Source organism: Gossypium raimondii, chromosome 4, assembly GCF_025698545.1.
Source record: "Gossypium raimondii isolate GPD5lz chromosome 4, ASM2569854v1, whole genome shotgun sequence".
NCBI lineage: Eukaryota > Viridiplantae > Streptophyta > Magnoliopsida > Malvales > Malvaceae > Gossypium > Gossypium raimondii.
Window position 1 is genome coordinate 40,123,972 of NC_068568.1, and position 16,005 is coordinate 40,139,976.

General features: G+C 33.5%; 2 protein-coding genes across 3 annotated transcripts in view; both read right to left on the reverse strand.

Moving 5' to 3' along the window:
* Positions 1 to 16,005, reverse strand: part of LOC105779987 (uncharacterized) — a 54,012-nt gene that overhangs the window by 25,788 nt on the left and 12,219 nt on the right. The window lies entirely within an intron of this gene.
* LOC105779985 (probable serine/threonine-protein kinase PBL9) lies at positions 7,242 to 10,297 on the reverse strand. Of its 2 annotated transcripts, XM_012604031.2 has the most exons (7): positions 10,084 to 10,297; positions 9,898 to 9,991; positions 9,479 to 9,795; positions 8,960 to 9,095; positions 8,716 to 8,858; positions 8,262 to 8,385; positions 7,242 to 7,945 (listed from the first exon to the last, which is right to left on the reverse strand). In XM_012604031.2, the coding sequence occupies exons 2-7, from the start codon at positions 9,947 to 9,949 to the stop codon at positions 7,482 to 7,484; spliced, it is 1,236 nt and encodes a 411-aa protein (XP_012459485.1). In that variant the 5' UTR covers positions 9,950 to 9,991; positions 10,084 to 10,297; the 3' UTR covers positions 7,242 to 7,481. The 2 variants fall into 2 exon arrangements, with proteins under 2 accessions (XP_012459485.1, XP_052485565.1); XM_052629605.1 differs by having other exon boundaries at positions 9,898 to 10,297.

Below are 16,005 nucleotides of genomic sequence, written 5' to 3' on the forward strand. Positions count from 1 at the left end.
TCAACATAGGGTATCCATTCTTCCCAAGATTTAACATTCTTACCTATTATGGCTCTAAGCAAAGATCCCAAAACTCGATTTACCACCTCGGTTTGACCATCAGTTTGAGAGTGGCATGTAGTAGAGTAAAGTAGTTTAGTACCTAACTTACCCCATAACACCTTCCAAAAGTGACTAAGAAATTTTGCATCTCTATCAGAAACGATAGTCCTTGGGATTCCATGTAATCTCACAATTTCACGAAAAAATAGATCGGCAACATGGGTTGCATCATCAGTCTTATAGCATGGAATGAAATGAGCCATTTTAGAAAATCGATCCACAACCACAAAGATGCTATCTCGTCCATGCTTTGTCCTTGGTAAACCTATTATAAAATTCATTGAAATGTCAGTCCAAGGTGAACTAGGAACAGGAAGAGGAGTATATAGACCATGAGGCATCACAGTGGATTTAGCTTGTTTACAAGTAATGCAAGTAGAGCAAATTTTCTCAACAAGTTTTCGCATGTTAGGCCAATAAAAATGCTCATGTAAAACATCATAAGTCTTAGTGACTCCAAAATGACCCATAAGACCACCACTATGAGCCTCTCGAACCAACAATTCTCGCATTGAACAATTTGGTAAGCATAGTCTATTATTTCGAAAAAGATAGCCATCATGCTTATAAAATTTGTGAAATGCACCATGTTCACATGCGTCATAAATGCTTGAAAAATCAGAATCAGTGGCATATAAATCTTTGAGATACTCAAAACCTAATAAATTAGTATGCAAAGTACTAAGTAAAGTGTACCTCCTTGATAGAGCATCAGCCATAATATTATCTTTACCTTGCTTATACCTTATAACATAATGAAAAGATTCAATGAATTCAACCCACCTCGCATGTCGCTTGTTCAACTTACCTTGTCCCTTTAAGTGCTTAAGTGATTCATTGTCAGTGTGAATCACAAACTCCTTTGGTAAAAGGTAATGTTGCCAAACTTCTAATGCCCTTACCAAGGCATACAACTCTTTATCATAGGTCGAATAGTTCAAATGTGCTCCACCAAGTTTCTCACTAAAGTAGGCTAGTGGTTTACTATCTTGCATGAGGACGGCACCTATACCTACACCAGAAGCATCACATTCAATCTCAAAGGTCTTTTCAAAATTAGGTAAAACAAGAATAGGAGCATTACACAATTTATCTTTAAGTTCATTAAATGCTAATTCTTGCTTATCTGTCCAATGAAAAGATACATCCTTTTTAATAAGTGCAGTCAAAGGCGAAGCAATTGTGGAAAAGTTACGAACAAACCTACGGTAGAAACCGGCTAACCCAAGGAAAGACCTTACCTCAGAAACAATTTTAGGGATAGGCCATTTTTTAATTGCCTTTACCTTCTCCTCATCCACATGGATTCCTGTAGAACTTATCACAAAACCCAAAAAAACAAGCTTATCCATACAAAAGGTGCATTTTTCAAGATTAGCAAAGAGTCGTTCATGCCTTAACACATCCAATACTAATTTAACATGCCTAACATGATCATTCAAAGTTTTGCTATAAATCAGTATGTCATCAAAATACACAACGACAAATTTTCCTAAAAAAGGTCTAAGTATGTGGTTCATTAGTCTCATGAATGTGCTAGGAGCATTAGTTAAGCCAAATGACATGACTAACCACTCATACATGCCATACTTAGTCTTAAAAGCAGTTTTTCATTCATCACCTTATTTCATTCTTATTTGATGGTAACCACTTTTTAAGTCAATTTTAGAGAAAATGCATGCACCATTAAGCTTATCCAACATATCATCTAATCGAGGAATTGGATATCGATACTTTACCGTGATCTTGTTGACAGCACAACAATCAACACACATTCTCCAAGAACCATCTTTTTTTGGGACGAAAAGTATAGGGACCGCACAAGGGCTTAGACTCTCACGAATCAACCCTTTCTCTAAGAGATCTTCAATTTGCCTTTACAACTCCTTGGTTTCTTCAGGATTACTTCGATAGACTGGTCTATTCGGAATACTCGAACCAGGCACAAAGTCAAATTGATGTTCAATCCCTCGTAAAGGAGGTAATCCCTTAGGCATTTCAGAAGGAAATACATCCTCAAAATCCTGCAAAAGATCAACAAAACAACTAGGCAAATGTGTATTAGGGTTAGTCAAAACAAAGTTTTCCCTAAACCTAATAATTACAAATGTTTGTTTTGTACAAAGAGCAAATTTGATATCTCGAAACCTAGTGAATAAACTCACTTTCTTATCTCGTGACTTGTGTGTGCAATCACTCACCAATGTTGGGCCTTTAAGTTGGCTTTTAACACTAAGGGCCTATTTACTTTCAGCCTTTTTCAATGGTTTTACCTCACTTCCCTTACCCATCTCACTAGCAAGTTTGAGTTGATCATTGTAGACTTCTTTAGGAGGAAGTGGGGCCAAAGTAAACTTCTTTCTAAGGAACACAAAGGTATATTGGTTAAGGAAACCATCATGATTTACTCGTCGATCAAACTGCCATGGCCGCCCAAGTAATATGTGCCCAGCTTGCATTGGAACAACATCACACAAAAATTTATCAGAGTATCTACCAATGGAAAATGAAACTAAGCATTGTTTAGATACTTTTACCTTCCCACTATCATTCAACCATTGCAAGCGGTATGACCTTGGATGCTTCACACAAGGTAGGCCAAGTTTCTTAACAAGGGAAGAACTTACCACATTGGTGTAACTTCCACTATCGATGATCAATGAACTAGGTTGTCCACTAATCAAACATCTCATGTGGAAAATGTTATCTCTTTGTTCACGCCCTTCCTCTTTAAACTGGACATTTAAAGCCCTTCGAGCAACAAGTGCTTTCTCACCATACTCCAAGTATTCTTCATACCCATCATGAGTATGCACATCATTAGCATCTTCCAAAGGAGGCATCTCATCTTCGTTATCAGACTCAAAATCAACCTCGCCATCTTCTCGAATCACCAATGACTTTTTATTAGGGCATTCTCGAGCATAGTGACCCATTCCTTGGCATTTGAAGCAGGTAATATATTTTGGCTGCTTAATGGCACTAGGAGAAGTAGAAGAAGAAGATGGAGCTCGATTAGTATAAGTAGAACCTTTAAGTGAATTAGGTATACCTATATCTTTGGAGTAAGTTCTAGGCTCATTTGGCTTGAACTGTGCATCTCTCCCATTCCACAATCTATCATCTTGTTTTTGCCAATTTCCTCTCCAAGCAGGATTAGAAACTGAACTAACACCCCTCGTTGTCCCTTTCTTTCGTAATTGCTTTTCAATGGTGAGTGCAGTTTGAAGCATCTCTTCAACATCCATATAGTGTTGTAACTCAACTCGATTTGCAATCTCAGGCTTTAGGCCGGTAAGGAATCTAGCCATAGTCACCTCAGCCTCTTCAACAAGATTGGCTCTAATCTGAATAGTCTCCATCTCTTTGTAGTAGTCATCCACAGATCTATCTTCTTGAACAAGATGTTGGAGTCTTTGATGGAGTTCTCGATAATAGTATGGTGGAACAAACCGTTTTCGCAAGATGCGCTTCATTTCAACCCAAGTAGTAACAGGTTGCTCTCTATAAAGAATCCTGCTTTTACATAATTGATTCCACCATGTTAGTGCATAATTAATGAACTCAGTGACAGCGTATGTTACCTTTTTCTCATCAGAGTAATTGTAACAAGCAAAGACTGCTTCCATCTTTTCCTCCCAATCAAGGTAAGCATCAAGATCATTCTTTCCTGAGAAAGAAGGAAATTTTGGTTTAGGGGTGTCATCGTTTCGTTCCAACCTTTCTCTAGGTACATACTCGGACTCAAAGTCATCATCAAAAACATGGTCCTCCCTTCGTTTAAAAGTTTGATCTTGCGAATTTGATTGGCTTATAAAGGCTTCGTTCAACTTCTTGTAATTATCGGTAATGTATCTCTCTTGAGTTGTAAGTTTTGTATCAAGATACTCCCTTTGCACTTGTAACATCCGGGTCATGCGATGTTGAATTGAGTTTGCAACTTTTCATCTCTTTTGTAACAACTCGACCAAAGGATCGTTCTCTCTTTTTTGCTCATCCTCTTCATTTTTACTAGTTTGGGATCTAGTGAGCGGCATGGTATCTGTGAAAGATCAAACAAACAGGAACAAGAAAGAAAAAATAATAATAACCTCACTCGTTAGCTCTCAAAAGAATAACTCTCTGAATGATTCAAAACTTGTAAATATGTTTGGAGAGGGTTACTAATCAAGATCAAATAACGGAGGTGCAAACTTCAAAGAGACAATGAAGACCCTAATTGCTCTAAGAGGCCAATAAACTAGACGAGGCAATTTGTAATGGAGGCTACACGGATGAAGGAATTGTGCGTGCCTTTAATATCTGCTAACACAAGAAGAAACAAAGTGTTAGAAAGCGTAAGAGAAACAAAAAAAAAACGTAGACCTGCAACGATCCCTAACTCTAGAGTCAAAGAAAAGCTTTAATAAGAAGAACACTTAAGAAAACTCTACCCAATTTAAAAAAAAAAAAAAGTCAGAAACGTTTGGTGTCTTAAGATTTTTAAAAATTGAAGCTTTAATTATACTTGAGTCAAGAAAAGAAGGAAAAAAAATTCAATTTTGAGAAAAATAAAAATAATAAAAATAATAGGAAAAGAAGAAACCTACGTATGAAAGGTAAGCAACTTTTTTTTTGCGGGTTTTTTTTTGCGCTTTTTGCTTTTTTTTTTTTGCTATTTTTTTAAAAGAATAAGAGGAGAATAAACACAAACTTCAAAAAAAAGAGAATCGACGAAACCGATGAAAAATGTTTTTGGTATTTTGACTAGTTTCGGATTTGATTTTAGCTTCAAAAATAACACCGAATGGCCTGAAACTGATACCATCTGATGCGGAAACCCCGGATCTAGACACAAGAGAAACACAAATTAGAAATAAAACGAGAATAAATAAAATTAGTTAAATAATAATAATAATAATAACAATAACAATAATAATAATAATAATAATAATAATAATAATAATAATAATAATAATAAAAGGATAGATTTGCCCTATGGAACCCTTGGTTAACTTGTAACCAAAAACGCCAATGATTGAGCGGCTCCCTACGAAACTCCTAGAAGAAGAACCTCTAGAAACACCGATGAATAGGAAAGAAATTTGAATATTTGTAACTCCTAAATACCCTCGAAAGTAACAAACTCCAAATTAAATAGTAAGAGAAGAATCACTCTACTCTCAAAAATTTGCCTCACACAAATTTGGAAGAAAACAAAAACTCTCTTTTTATTCCTCCTCCAATGTGTAGAAAGCAAGCCTATTTATAGGCAAATTACAAGAGTAATTGAATCCTAATAAAAACTCTTTAAAATTATCTAAGAAAATAAATAAATAATAACCTAACCAATAAAATTACTTAACTCATAAGTGATGTGTCCCAACCAATGAGAATTAAGTAAATAATAATAATAATAATAAGATACATTAATCCACCAATTTATGGGCTTTCACTATTCCAAGATTGGTCCAGTGAATTACATTCCCGTATTTGTCAACGTCACGAACATGATGACTTAAATTTGTAGCAACAAAGTCTTGGACAAAAGCATTCATCTTTGATTTTAATTGTCGTGTCTTGCTTCGAGTGATTGGACCACTAGGAAAAACAATCCCTTGAGTGTCACCTCCTTGGCTCGTATCAGTATGTGTAACATCAATTTCACAGTTTACCTTGAGGAATGACGACTTCTTGATCTACAAGTATTTGGGCTGTCTTCCAACTGCGTCTGCACAAGCAAGTAGAACAACAATTTATAGTTAAAATACAACCAAAAAAAATTCATGGTAGTAGCCATCAAAAATTTAAGATATGATGTTTAAAACACCCATCCAATACATGACTAATGCTAGTACACACTCATACCCGAGCCTAAGTCCAAGCTTCTTAGCTTTTCCCAAATCATCGAGTTAGCCATCTCCTCAACCTTATTGATCGTTTTGCCTACTTCCTCTTCCTTGGCCTTGAACTTTTTCTTGAGCTCAGATACCTTCACATCATGTTCCTTCTTGGTTTTCTCCAAGTTCACCCTCAATTCGTTCGCCTCTTTCTGAAGCTCATGGCACCGTTGTTTGTGTATGCGGATTTTTTCATCTTTGTCCGCAACCATGACTTTCAACCTAGTGATCTCATCCAGCTGAGTTGCTTTAGTGTCAACTAGCTTCTCGTATTTTGCTATTAATAAGTTAATCTGATTCGTGAACACTGGGAATTCATTGATAAGCTGCAAATAATAATAATAATAATAATAATAATAATAATAATAATAAACATCATGTAATGAGATTGAAAATTATAATCAAACTTGCAAAGCCTACATGAAAAAAAGAAAAAGGAGCAGTGATCAGTTACCCTGCTGGCCTTAGTGTTACCATCTGGATTGGATCCTCCTTGAGACATGAAAAAAAAAGTCAAATAAAAGTAATGAGGACTTGTCTTTGACTAATGTTTCCTGCAATGATTTTGATTGAACAAAACAGTGGAACCAAGTTTTATTCCATGTTTTAGGTGCACTACTTTGTGGGTTATAGAAGCCCAAAAACAATACTATGACCTAGATTTCAATAATATTAAATATTTACTCAAACAAACCAAACCAGTTGGGCAGTCCAATAAGAATATGGTTGTTTTAATATTCTGAGTGGTCGGTTTTTTTTCAATGTCAAATTTATTAAGAATGGTTGTTAAAGCTCCTACTTTGATGTTGAATGATTGATTGTTTCTTGAATAAATAAGAAATATTGAATATATATTTATATTAAAATATGTCTTAAATTTGTGCACTTTAATTATATTTGAAATTAAGTTGTTTTACTTTTATTTTTAGAAATTTAATTTTAAAATTATTAAAATTAAGTTAAATTGTTAACTTCAGTTATTTTTCCGGATAAATTTGTTGTGTGACATTTAGAAAAAAATTTGAGCTTACCTTTCTGGATTACTCCGGGAAGAATTGTAATATTTTAACTATATATTATAAGAGAGAAAAGTAAAATTGTTTAACTAAAGTCAAACATCTCTTAATAAAATAATTATTTATCAACAAATAGCTTCAACAAGTTGGGATAATCACTATAAGATTATTTGTAAACAATATAAAATATTTAGTTGGATTCTTTATTTTTCTTAGAAAATATACACCGAAATTTTGTATGAAATAAATCCTCCAAATATATGAAAAACCCACATTCACTTCAACAAGAGGTAAGTGAAGCCTTTATTAGCTTTGTATAAAGGCCTTGAGACCCCATTGATTCAAAATGCACAACTCAGATATTACTGAATTCAACAACTGTACAAATGGTAGACATTTGAACACATATACTTCACTTCAAGATACCAAGTCCATCCAAGTATTGACTGCAACAATAAAAAGCATGCATCTGGTATTTTTTACTTTATGTACACAATGGAGAAGCAGCCGGTCGAGGATATGAGATAGTATTTCTGTTGCCGAGATCATTTGCATTTTTCGCTTGATGTTTGTGAGCATTCCTTGAATGCTGATGAGAATTAAGAACAGATGAATTTCGAGGGGCCCCTTTGTGATCACGGCCGGAGTCTTGAAGTTGCTCAAGTGCTTTCACTACGGCATTCATATTAGGCCTAAGCTTCGGTTCTATAGAAAGGCATTGCAGCGCAAGATAAGCAGCTTTCAATGCTGCATCGAGTGTGTATTGGCTTTCGATACGAGAATCCATAACGTGTAAAATCTTGCGTTTGCTGGTAAGGTAAGGCTTGGCCCAATCAACTAAACTGTGCTCTCTTGAAGGTCTGTTCTTATCCATTGCTCGCTTGCCGGTCAACATTTCAAGAAGAACAACTCCAAAACTATATACATCACTTCTGGCTGTCAAATGACCTTCATAAGAAAGAATGAAACCAAAATATGATTAGGGAAGTCTCATTCTATGTTACTCTAACTCGAGAGTTGTGTCTCTTACACCAGAATATATGGCAGACATAAATACTTAGGGAAAAAAGTCTGCCTAGCAAAGGTTGCATTTGTAAGAATAGTATAAGATATAAAGTTATTCAACTGAGGCACAGACATTTCATTGGGAGGATGATTAGTGAAGTTGCAGTCTATGTTACTCTTACTCGAGAATGAGTGTCTCAAATATCTGAATATATTTCGCACATATATATGAAAGTGAAGGTGGGAATTCAAAAGCTACCTGTGGCCATATACTCGGGAGCTGCATAACCGTAAGTACCCATGACTCTTGTCGAAACATGACTCTTATCACCAGTTGGTCCATCTTTAGCCAGTCCAAAGTCAGACAGTTTGGCATTATAATTCTGCCATTTTTTTACATTGGAACAAAGATGTTAGTGAGCTGCATAAATCTGAAGTACGAGCCATGAAAATTTTCGATATTTACACATGTTTGCATGCGAATCAAGAAAGACATTCAAAGTTCTAAAGTCTCGATATAGTCTTGAAAACTTCAATAATTAACCATGTTAGCATACCGGATTAAACAAGATATTCAAAGTGCTTGAAATAGAGTTATGAAAACTTCGATACTTAAGCATGTTTGCAGGCCAAATCAAGCAAGATATTCTAAGTTTTAAAGTCTTGATGTACAGAGTCAATGAAAATTTCAATAATTAAACATGTTTGCATACCGAATCAAGCAAGATATTCGAAGTTTTGAAGTCTCTGTATATGACTTTGGCCTCATCGGAATGTAGAAATGCTAGGCCCTTAGCAGCACCAAGAGCAACCTTCATCCGGAGGTTCCAGGAAAGTGGTTGAAAATAAGAATTTCCTGTTTCATTATAATGGAAATGTTGGATTAAGACTGTTCCCCTGAAATGTAAGCAACTGAATTGACTCAATAAAGGGAAGATGTAAAGATGAATAACTCACTTCTAAAAAGATGATTCTCTAAGCTGCCCTTTGGCATGAATTCGTAAACCAGAAGTCGATGATCGTCCTCTAAGCAGTAACCGATCAATTTCACGAGATTAGGATGATGCAGTTGCCCCAGGTAGTTGATTTCAGCCTGCAATCCACTTGCATCATTAAATTACCAAACATTGCAAACTAATAAATCGAGATGCGCTCGGTAGTCGATCGAGAGGATGACCGGAGTAGAACTTGAATAACAAGTGAATGGTAATGAAGGCTCTAGGTAGCTGGCTAAAATAACTACAACCGACCCTTTAAAAAGCATATTTTTTATGTTTCAAACGTCAATGCACATGATATTAACCAAGCTGAATTGTACCTTACTCAACCAAGATAACATACATAATACAAATATATATGTGTGTATGTATTTATGTGTATACAGATAAGGTGAAAGCAATGATCTAAGAGCAAAGCAAGGATTTTGAGAAACCTGATGAGCTCAAGGGTGGGAATTAGGGAAGAAATGAAACTTACCAACCATTCTTGGTGACCCTGAAAACCCTCCTGGTTAAGCCTTTTGACAGCAATAACCAAACCAGTACCAGGTTTGGCTGCTGTAAGTGAATTCTCATCAATCCAACCTTTAAAAACACAACCAAAACCACCTTCACCCAAAACACTGTCCGGTCGGAAATTTCTGGTGGCTGTTCTAAGTTCACTGAAGTTGAAACTCTTCAAATTTGAAGACTGTAAAATCTCCCCCTCGGTTCTAGGCATTGACATTGAAGAAACCCTGCTGCTTGAACCACCCATTTCTTCACCATTTTTGCTCCCATATCTTGAATTAGCCCCTGCAAACATAACATCAAACACCTAACAAACATCACAAAAAACGAACACTTTGAAGAAAACCCATCATAGTCGATGAAAAGTTGTCAAATTTCCCAGCATACCGTTGTGAAGAGGGCTCTCAGCTTTGATTCTAGCACTAAAACAAGACCCCATCCAAAATAAAACTCTGGGTCTTCTTGTTGTCACCTGTTTCAACTACAAGAACCAAAAAAGAGAACAATCTGATATAAAGAAGGGTCGAGAAAAACCAAAGAAAAACGAAGCATTCAAGTGTGAAAAAGGAGAACTTTTCTGTCCGCAGTCCAAAGTCTCAGCTGTCACCCACGAGATTATAACAATTGTATTGAAAACTTTGACTGGTGATTAAAAAATGAAGGAGAAAACAAAGATTGAGGAAGGTTGGCAAAATTTTGTCCTCTTTTTATGGAAGGTTCGGAAAGACAAAAGTAAAAAGGTTGACTTTGCTTTTAAGCTAAAGTTTCATACTTGAATTTGTCTGCAAGTGGGGGGATTAAAAGACATTTGCTGTAATAATTTAAAACTTTCATGGCTTTTGTGGGGGGCTGTCACCAATTTGATTATGAACTACTTTTCCCTTCTTTATTTTTTTTCCTTTTCTGGTTGGGTTTTCATACACGTGAAAAGACAGCCATGCAAGGACGGGATTTTGGGTAAAAGTATCCACGTTCGGATTGCATTTCTACTTTATACTAAAAATAAATAAATAAATTAGTTGAATTACCTTCTATTAAAAAAATAAATTGATTTTTTATTAAAAAATTTATTATTAAAAATTAATGTGGTCGACAAAATAATGAAATAATTTCACATGACATGTTAAATGTATATCCTATTGATGTTTAATGATAAGTTGTTTGCTCTTTTATTTAACGATACAAATTAATTTGTCTATTTTTAGTAAATGAGATAAAATGCAATCTAAATTTAATTTAATAAACATATTTTATTTTGATAGAAGATATTATAAATTAAGTTAAAATAAATCTAAATTTTAATTTTTAAAATATTGATCAATACCAAAAATTAAATCAATAGGATTTTATTATCATCTTGTTCTTTTAGAACCCATGACTTATATAGGTCGCGTATTTATGTTTTTAGGAAGGTTAGAATTATAATTGTATTGATTTTTTTGTTATTTCTTTTAATAATTTTTAGTCTTTAGTTCAAAAAATTAGTTAATTTGTGTTTTCATAGATTAAAATCTTAATGATATTAATGTGATATTTCGTGTACTTATTAATATCGACATGTATTAATGTATATCAATTCATATCATTTAATACAAAGTTTTCATTTATCAATTATTTTAATTTTAATTAATTTAAAATTTATATTTATATAGGTTATATTTGTATACATGAAAATATTTTTAAATATAGTGGTAACACACCCATATCTAGTACCAAATCGAACTTTATACCATATATAAGTTTAATCCGATTTTTCGTTGGTTGGAGTGAGAAATTATTGATATGGGAAAAATATGTTTGAATTAAAGAAAAGGGAGTTAGAAAAGTGGGGTTAAGTTTTTAGATAAATGAACTTTTAATGTCAAATCGTTTTGAGAGATATGGACTACTTTGTCTTTTGTATTTACATAAAGTTTTATCAATCTTAAGTCGGTGTTCAGTTAATTTCTGACATAAAATCAATCAAATATATTATTAATATATACAACTAATGAAGGTAATAAAATGTGCATACTAAAAATAAAATGTATAAAAACAAATAAAATTTTTTTAGTTGAATAGTAAATTAAAAGTTTTATTAATGCAATTGACATAGGTTTAAGGCTTAGGGTGAGTTTGGATGGGCGGTGCGTTTACCTGTGGTTAGTGTAAAAACAGCGATGGCAGTGAGATTAGAAACTGTAGCGTGAGACAAAAAGTAAGCTAAACGCACCGCACCGTACCCAATCGCCCATCCAAACCCACCCTTAGTTTGGATGGGCGGTGTGTTTACCTCCGGTGAGGTTAAAAATAGCGGTGGCGGTGAGATTAGTTACTGTAGCGGTGAGATTGGATACTGTAGCAGCGAGATTAGAAACAATGGTGGAGTGTGTGTTTGGATTCAAACGTAGCTGTAGCGGTGAGGTGAAAATAAAAAATGACTATTAAGGACATCAGATTAGAATTGATATATAATAGAAGTTTTTTAAATTATTAAAATATGTGAATTTATAAATTCATTTAATAAAATATTAAAATGTATCTTTCGATATTTTATTTTAAATATTTTAATGAATTATATAATCAATTTAAATTATTTATTAGATAAAATGATAATTATTTTAAATTTTTATAGTTAAATATTCTTTTATAACAATGATAAATATTATTTTCACAAATAGTAACATTATACTTGGATCAAATTTTGAAGTATCTAAACGGATGGTTTTTAATAAAAAATATATAGTAACATAAGACATAACAAGTTTCATTATTACTAGAAATTATGTTATGATACAAAATGTTTTTACAAATATGGATTCATTAAACTAGTTGTAATGGTTTCCCTTAACATAGCGATTTCAAGGTCACTTTCACCGTTAGAAGAACTCGATTCACCTCAATCAAAATGGCCTGAAAAGACTGGCAAGTCAGGTATATTATCAAATTGTCGAAAATCCTCATCATTTGACCAAGCATGTCTTCGAATGTAATTATGCAAAACCATTGTTGCAATAACTATTAAAACTTGTTTGTTGAATGAATAACTTGGAATATCTCTTAATATTTTTTCCACACTCCAAATGTTCGTTCAATCATAGAGCGTAACGAAGAATGGGCATGATTAAATATTTCTTTTTTTTTTTCTAGATACTTGATGATTACCTCGACGAAAATTAGGTAAATGATATCATTCCCCCCTATATGAACCTAGAAAACCTGCCATTTGTGGATATCCTGAATATACAAGATAATATTTTCCTACAAAAAAGTAAAATGTAATATCAAGTTTAAAAAAAATTTAAAAATTTTAATTTTTTTATGTAAAGATTAATTAAAAAATTAAAGTTCAACCTGGTGGAGGGTGTGGAAACTTTAACTATTGTTTTCTAAGTGCTTGCAAAAAAATTCTACTATCATGTGCTGTTCCTTCCCAACCAGGAAATGCAAAAATAAAGCACATGTTGAAGTCACAAACTGCCATAATATTTTGAGTTGGTTTACTTTTCCGTCCGATATAAGGTATTTGACAAGAAGGCGAAATGCATGCTTTTATGTGTGTTCCATCTATGGCCCCAATACAATCCTTTAAAATAAATACAAGTAATGAGATAAAAGTTAGAAATAATTTATATTTTAAAAATATAAAGATTGTGTAAATTTTACCTTAAAGTGAGGCCAATATCTTGTATCATGTCGAATATGGTTCAGTACTTCCTCGAATTGACCTTCAGTGGATTTAATCGTGTCTATTCCCATTTGAGCAAATATATGCAACATATCAGTAAAAATTTAACTAACAGTTTCCCCAGATCGTTGAAATCGCTCTATTGCATTTGAATTTGATTCTCTATTTCCAAGAATGTATAATGATAATGCTAACTTCTCCATCGCCGATACTTTCCCATGCTTTAAGCCATAATTTGTTTGCAAATCACGCAACAAGTTGTGAAATATATTTTTTGGCATCCTAAAACTATTCATGCAACGATCATCATGCCCATTTAATACTTCGTCCACCCACATTTGACCTGTATAATTTGAATCCATACGCGGTTGCATAGTGAAATAAGTTTCATGGTGTACCAATACACTGCTTAACACACATTCTTCCTTTTCATGAAAATTGTTGTGTTCAACTTGGGTAACAATTGTGGCTATTCTTCGTTGAGCTTCTTCACTTAATTCAGGGGTATCATAATTCATATCAAAACTATTATACATATTGTTAAATTCATCCATAACCTAAAAAAGTAATCAAATGAAAATAAATTAATTTGTTGTGACATTCTATACAACACAGAAACTTGAATAAAAGCATAGCATAAAAGTACCAAACATAAAAAATATCATACATTAGTTTTACATATAAAAGAGTAGTATAGTTATATTACAATAATAATTCTAAGGAGCTTATGGTGGAGGTGGTTGATGGTATGGTTGGAAGGGAAATAAGAATGTTGCTACCAAGGATGAAAATGATGCAATTGGATTTTGTTCAGCATACTCATGTCGAAGCCACCAAACCCTAACATCTGGATCTAAGTTCAAAAACACTTCTCGTTTCACCGGTATTTGGAACATTTTGATGGCAAAATAGTACAGTTCATCTTTTTTTTTTTGGAATTTCATCTCCCAAAGCACGCAAAACATCTATTGCATTTGAAATAGTATATTGAGAGTGAGGAAAAATAATTTCATTCACTGACTTCCTTGGACTAGCCATACTCTCACACAATTTCTCAATCTGAGTAGTTAATGTATTTCTTGATGATTTTCTACTTGAACTTGATTTTTTTCATTTACCGTGTACAACCCCAAGTGTTTGCTTTCTTCGATTAAGAGTTTCATGAGAATGGTTTGATGGTACCTCATTAGGAGAGGAATACCTTCATTCTCATTACTATGTTCATCTGAATCACCAAATCCTTCATTAGGTGTATCATCTCCCATAGGAACCCCACTTGGAAGAACACCAGACGAAGGTGCCCAAGCACTCTCTCTAGTGGCTACAATGCTACCAAACATTTGCCACATTAACTCATTCAGTCGTAGTTCAATTCTTTTCTTCTTAAATATTTTAAAATCAGGATTTTCCTACATAACATGTTAAATGTTAAATGTTATATTAAGATTTTTATAATTGTAAATTATTAATTTCAATAAACTTTATGCATTAAAATAATGATAAAGTTAACACTAACCTGTATTTTTTTAGCTCGCCATTCTTCGGTAGCATCAATCGTCTTTTTAGATGGACACCATCCAATACCTGTAGATTCCTTAAGCAACTCCTCCATTCCTTTTTTAATGTATCCCACTTATTTTTCAATTGAGGTTTTCCATAATTTTTTTTTGTGTTTTTGCTTGAAAAAGAGCAATGACATTTTCCTATCCTTTTGAGTGTAGATGAGTTGTCGGTCTATTACCAGCATTGAATTCATTCATGCAAAGTTCACAAAATATCAACGTCAGCTCATCATCCTAAACAGCTTTTGTTGCTAAGGTACTATCTCCCTCCACAAAATTTCGTGTCTTTACCATCTATTATTATTTTGATTTTAAATGTCATAAAACCATAAATATATAATTAGATAGAATAATATAGTTTCATAAAAAATAAGAATAATACATCATGAATGGATGAAAGCCATAAGATGAACACTAAAGAAAAAATTCTCAAAGATTTATGGTAAACAATAACGAGGATATAGAAAGGATAATTGATTATGACTATCTTTTCAAAATGAATAAAGGCATTTTTAGAGACATTAAACTACCTTTTAATTTTGGATGGATTTAGATAGATGCTTTTGTCGCAGCAGACATTAAAAAAAAGGGGGGAAACATTAGGATAAATAAAGAAGAGACAAGAATCACTAGTAGATTCAAGGAGCAACCATCGCTGTGCTGCTTGAAGCGAAATAAAAAAGGGGAAACATTAGGATAAATAAGCAATAAGCTGCTTAGCTCCAGTGTAAAATTGCACTTGATGCTGACAAACCATTTCAGATTCTCTAGAATTTGGATTAAAACAATAGTACGAATAGGTTTCTACCAGAAAAAGTGTAAGCAAACTTGAGTAGTTTGGTTTTTCTTAGCAACACTAGTCATCAAATTTTTACTTTAGTCTAAAAAAAAGCATGCATTTAATCACTCAAGGTTATGGCAACAATCTCATAGTTTCTGAAGGCCGAAACTGTAAAACTACTCATAATATCAAATCATCCTAACCCTTTTTCTTTTAAAAAGGGTAAGCCTTTGCAACATTCTTATTAGAAAATATGAAAACAAGACATAGCCAAACCAGCAGCTTGTTCCACATTAGCTTGTTACGTGGTCTAAAGCATTCCCTATACACTAGTAAATGTGCTTAATGGATATTCTATTATCTGTATAACTAATTATTTAAGATGGTAGTAATTTCAACTAATATACGATGATAGTGCAGGAATAAACAAGTGGAGTTTACAAGTAGGCAATATTAGCCCATACTTTTGACACATTTCATAAATC

Coding starts and splice junctions, on each gene's coding strand:
- LOC105779985 (XM_012604031.2), bottom strand. CDS start 9,949: ATGGGGTCTTGTTTTAGTGCTAGAATCAAAGCTGAGAGCCCTCTTCAC. Junction 9,096..9,478: donor AGGGTCACCAAGAATGGTTG/GTAAGTTTCATT, acceptor AGTGGATTGCAG/GCTGAAATCAACTACCTGGG. Junction 7,946..8,261: donor TCCCGAGTATATGGCCACAG/GTAGCTTTTGAA, acceptor TTTCTTATGAAG/GTCATTTGACAGCCAGAAGT.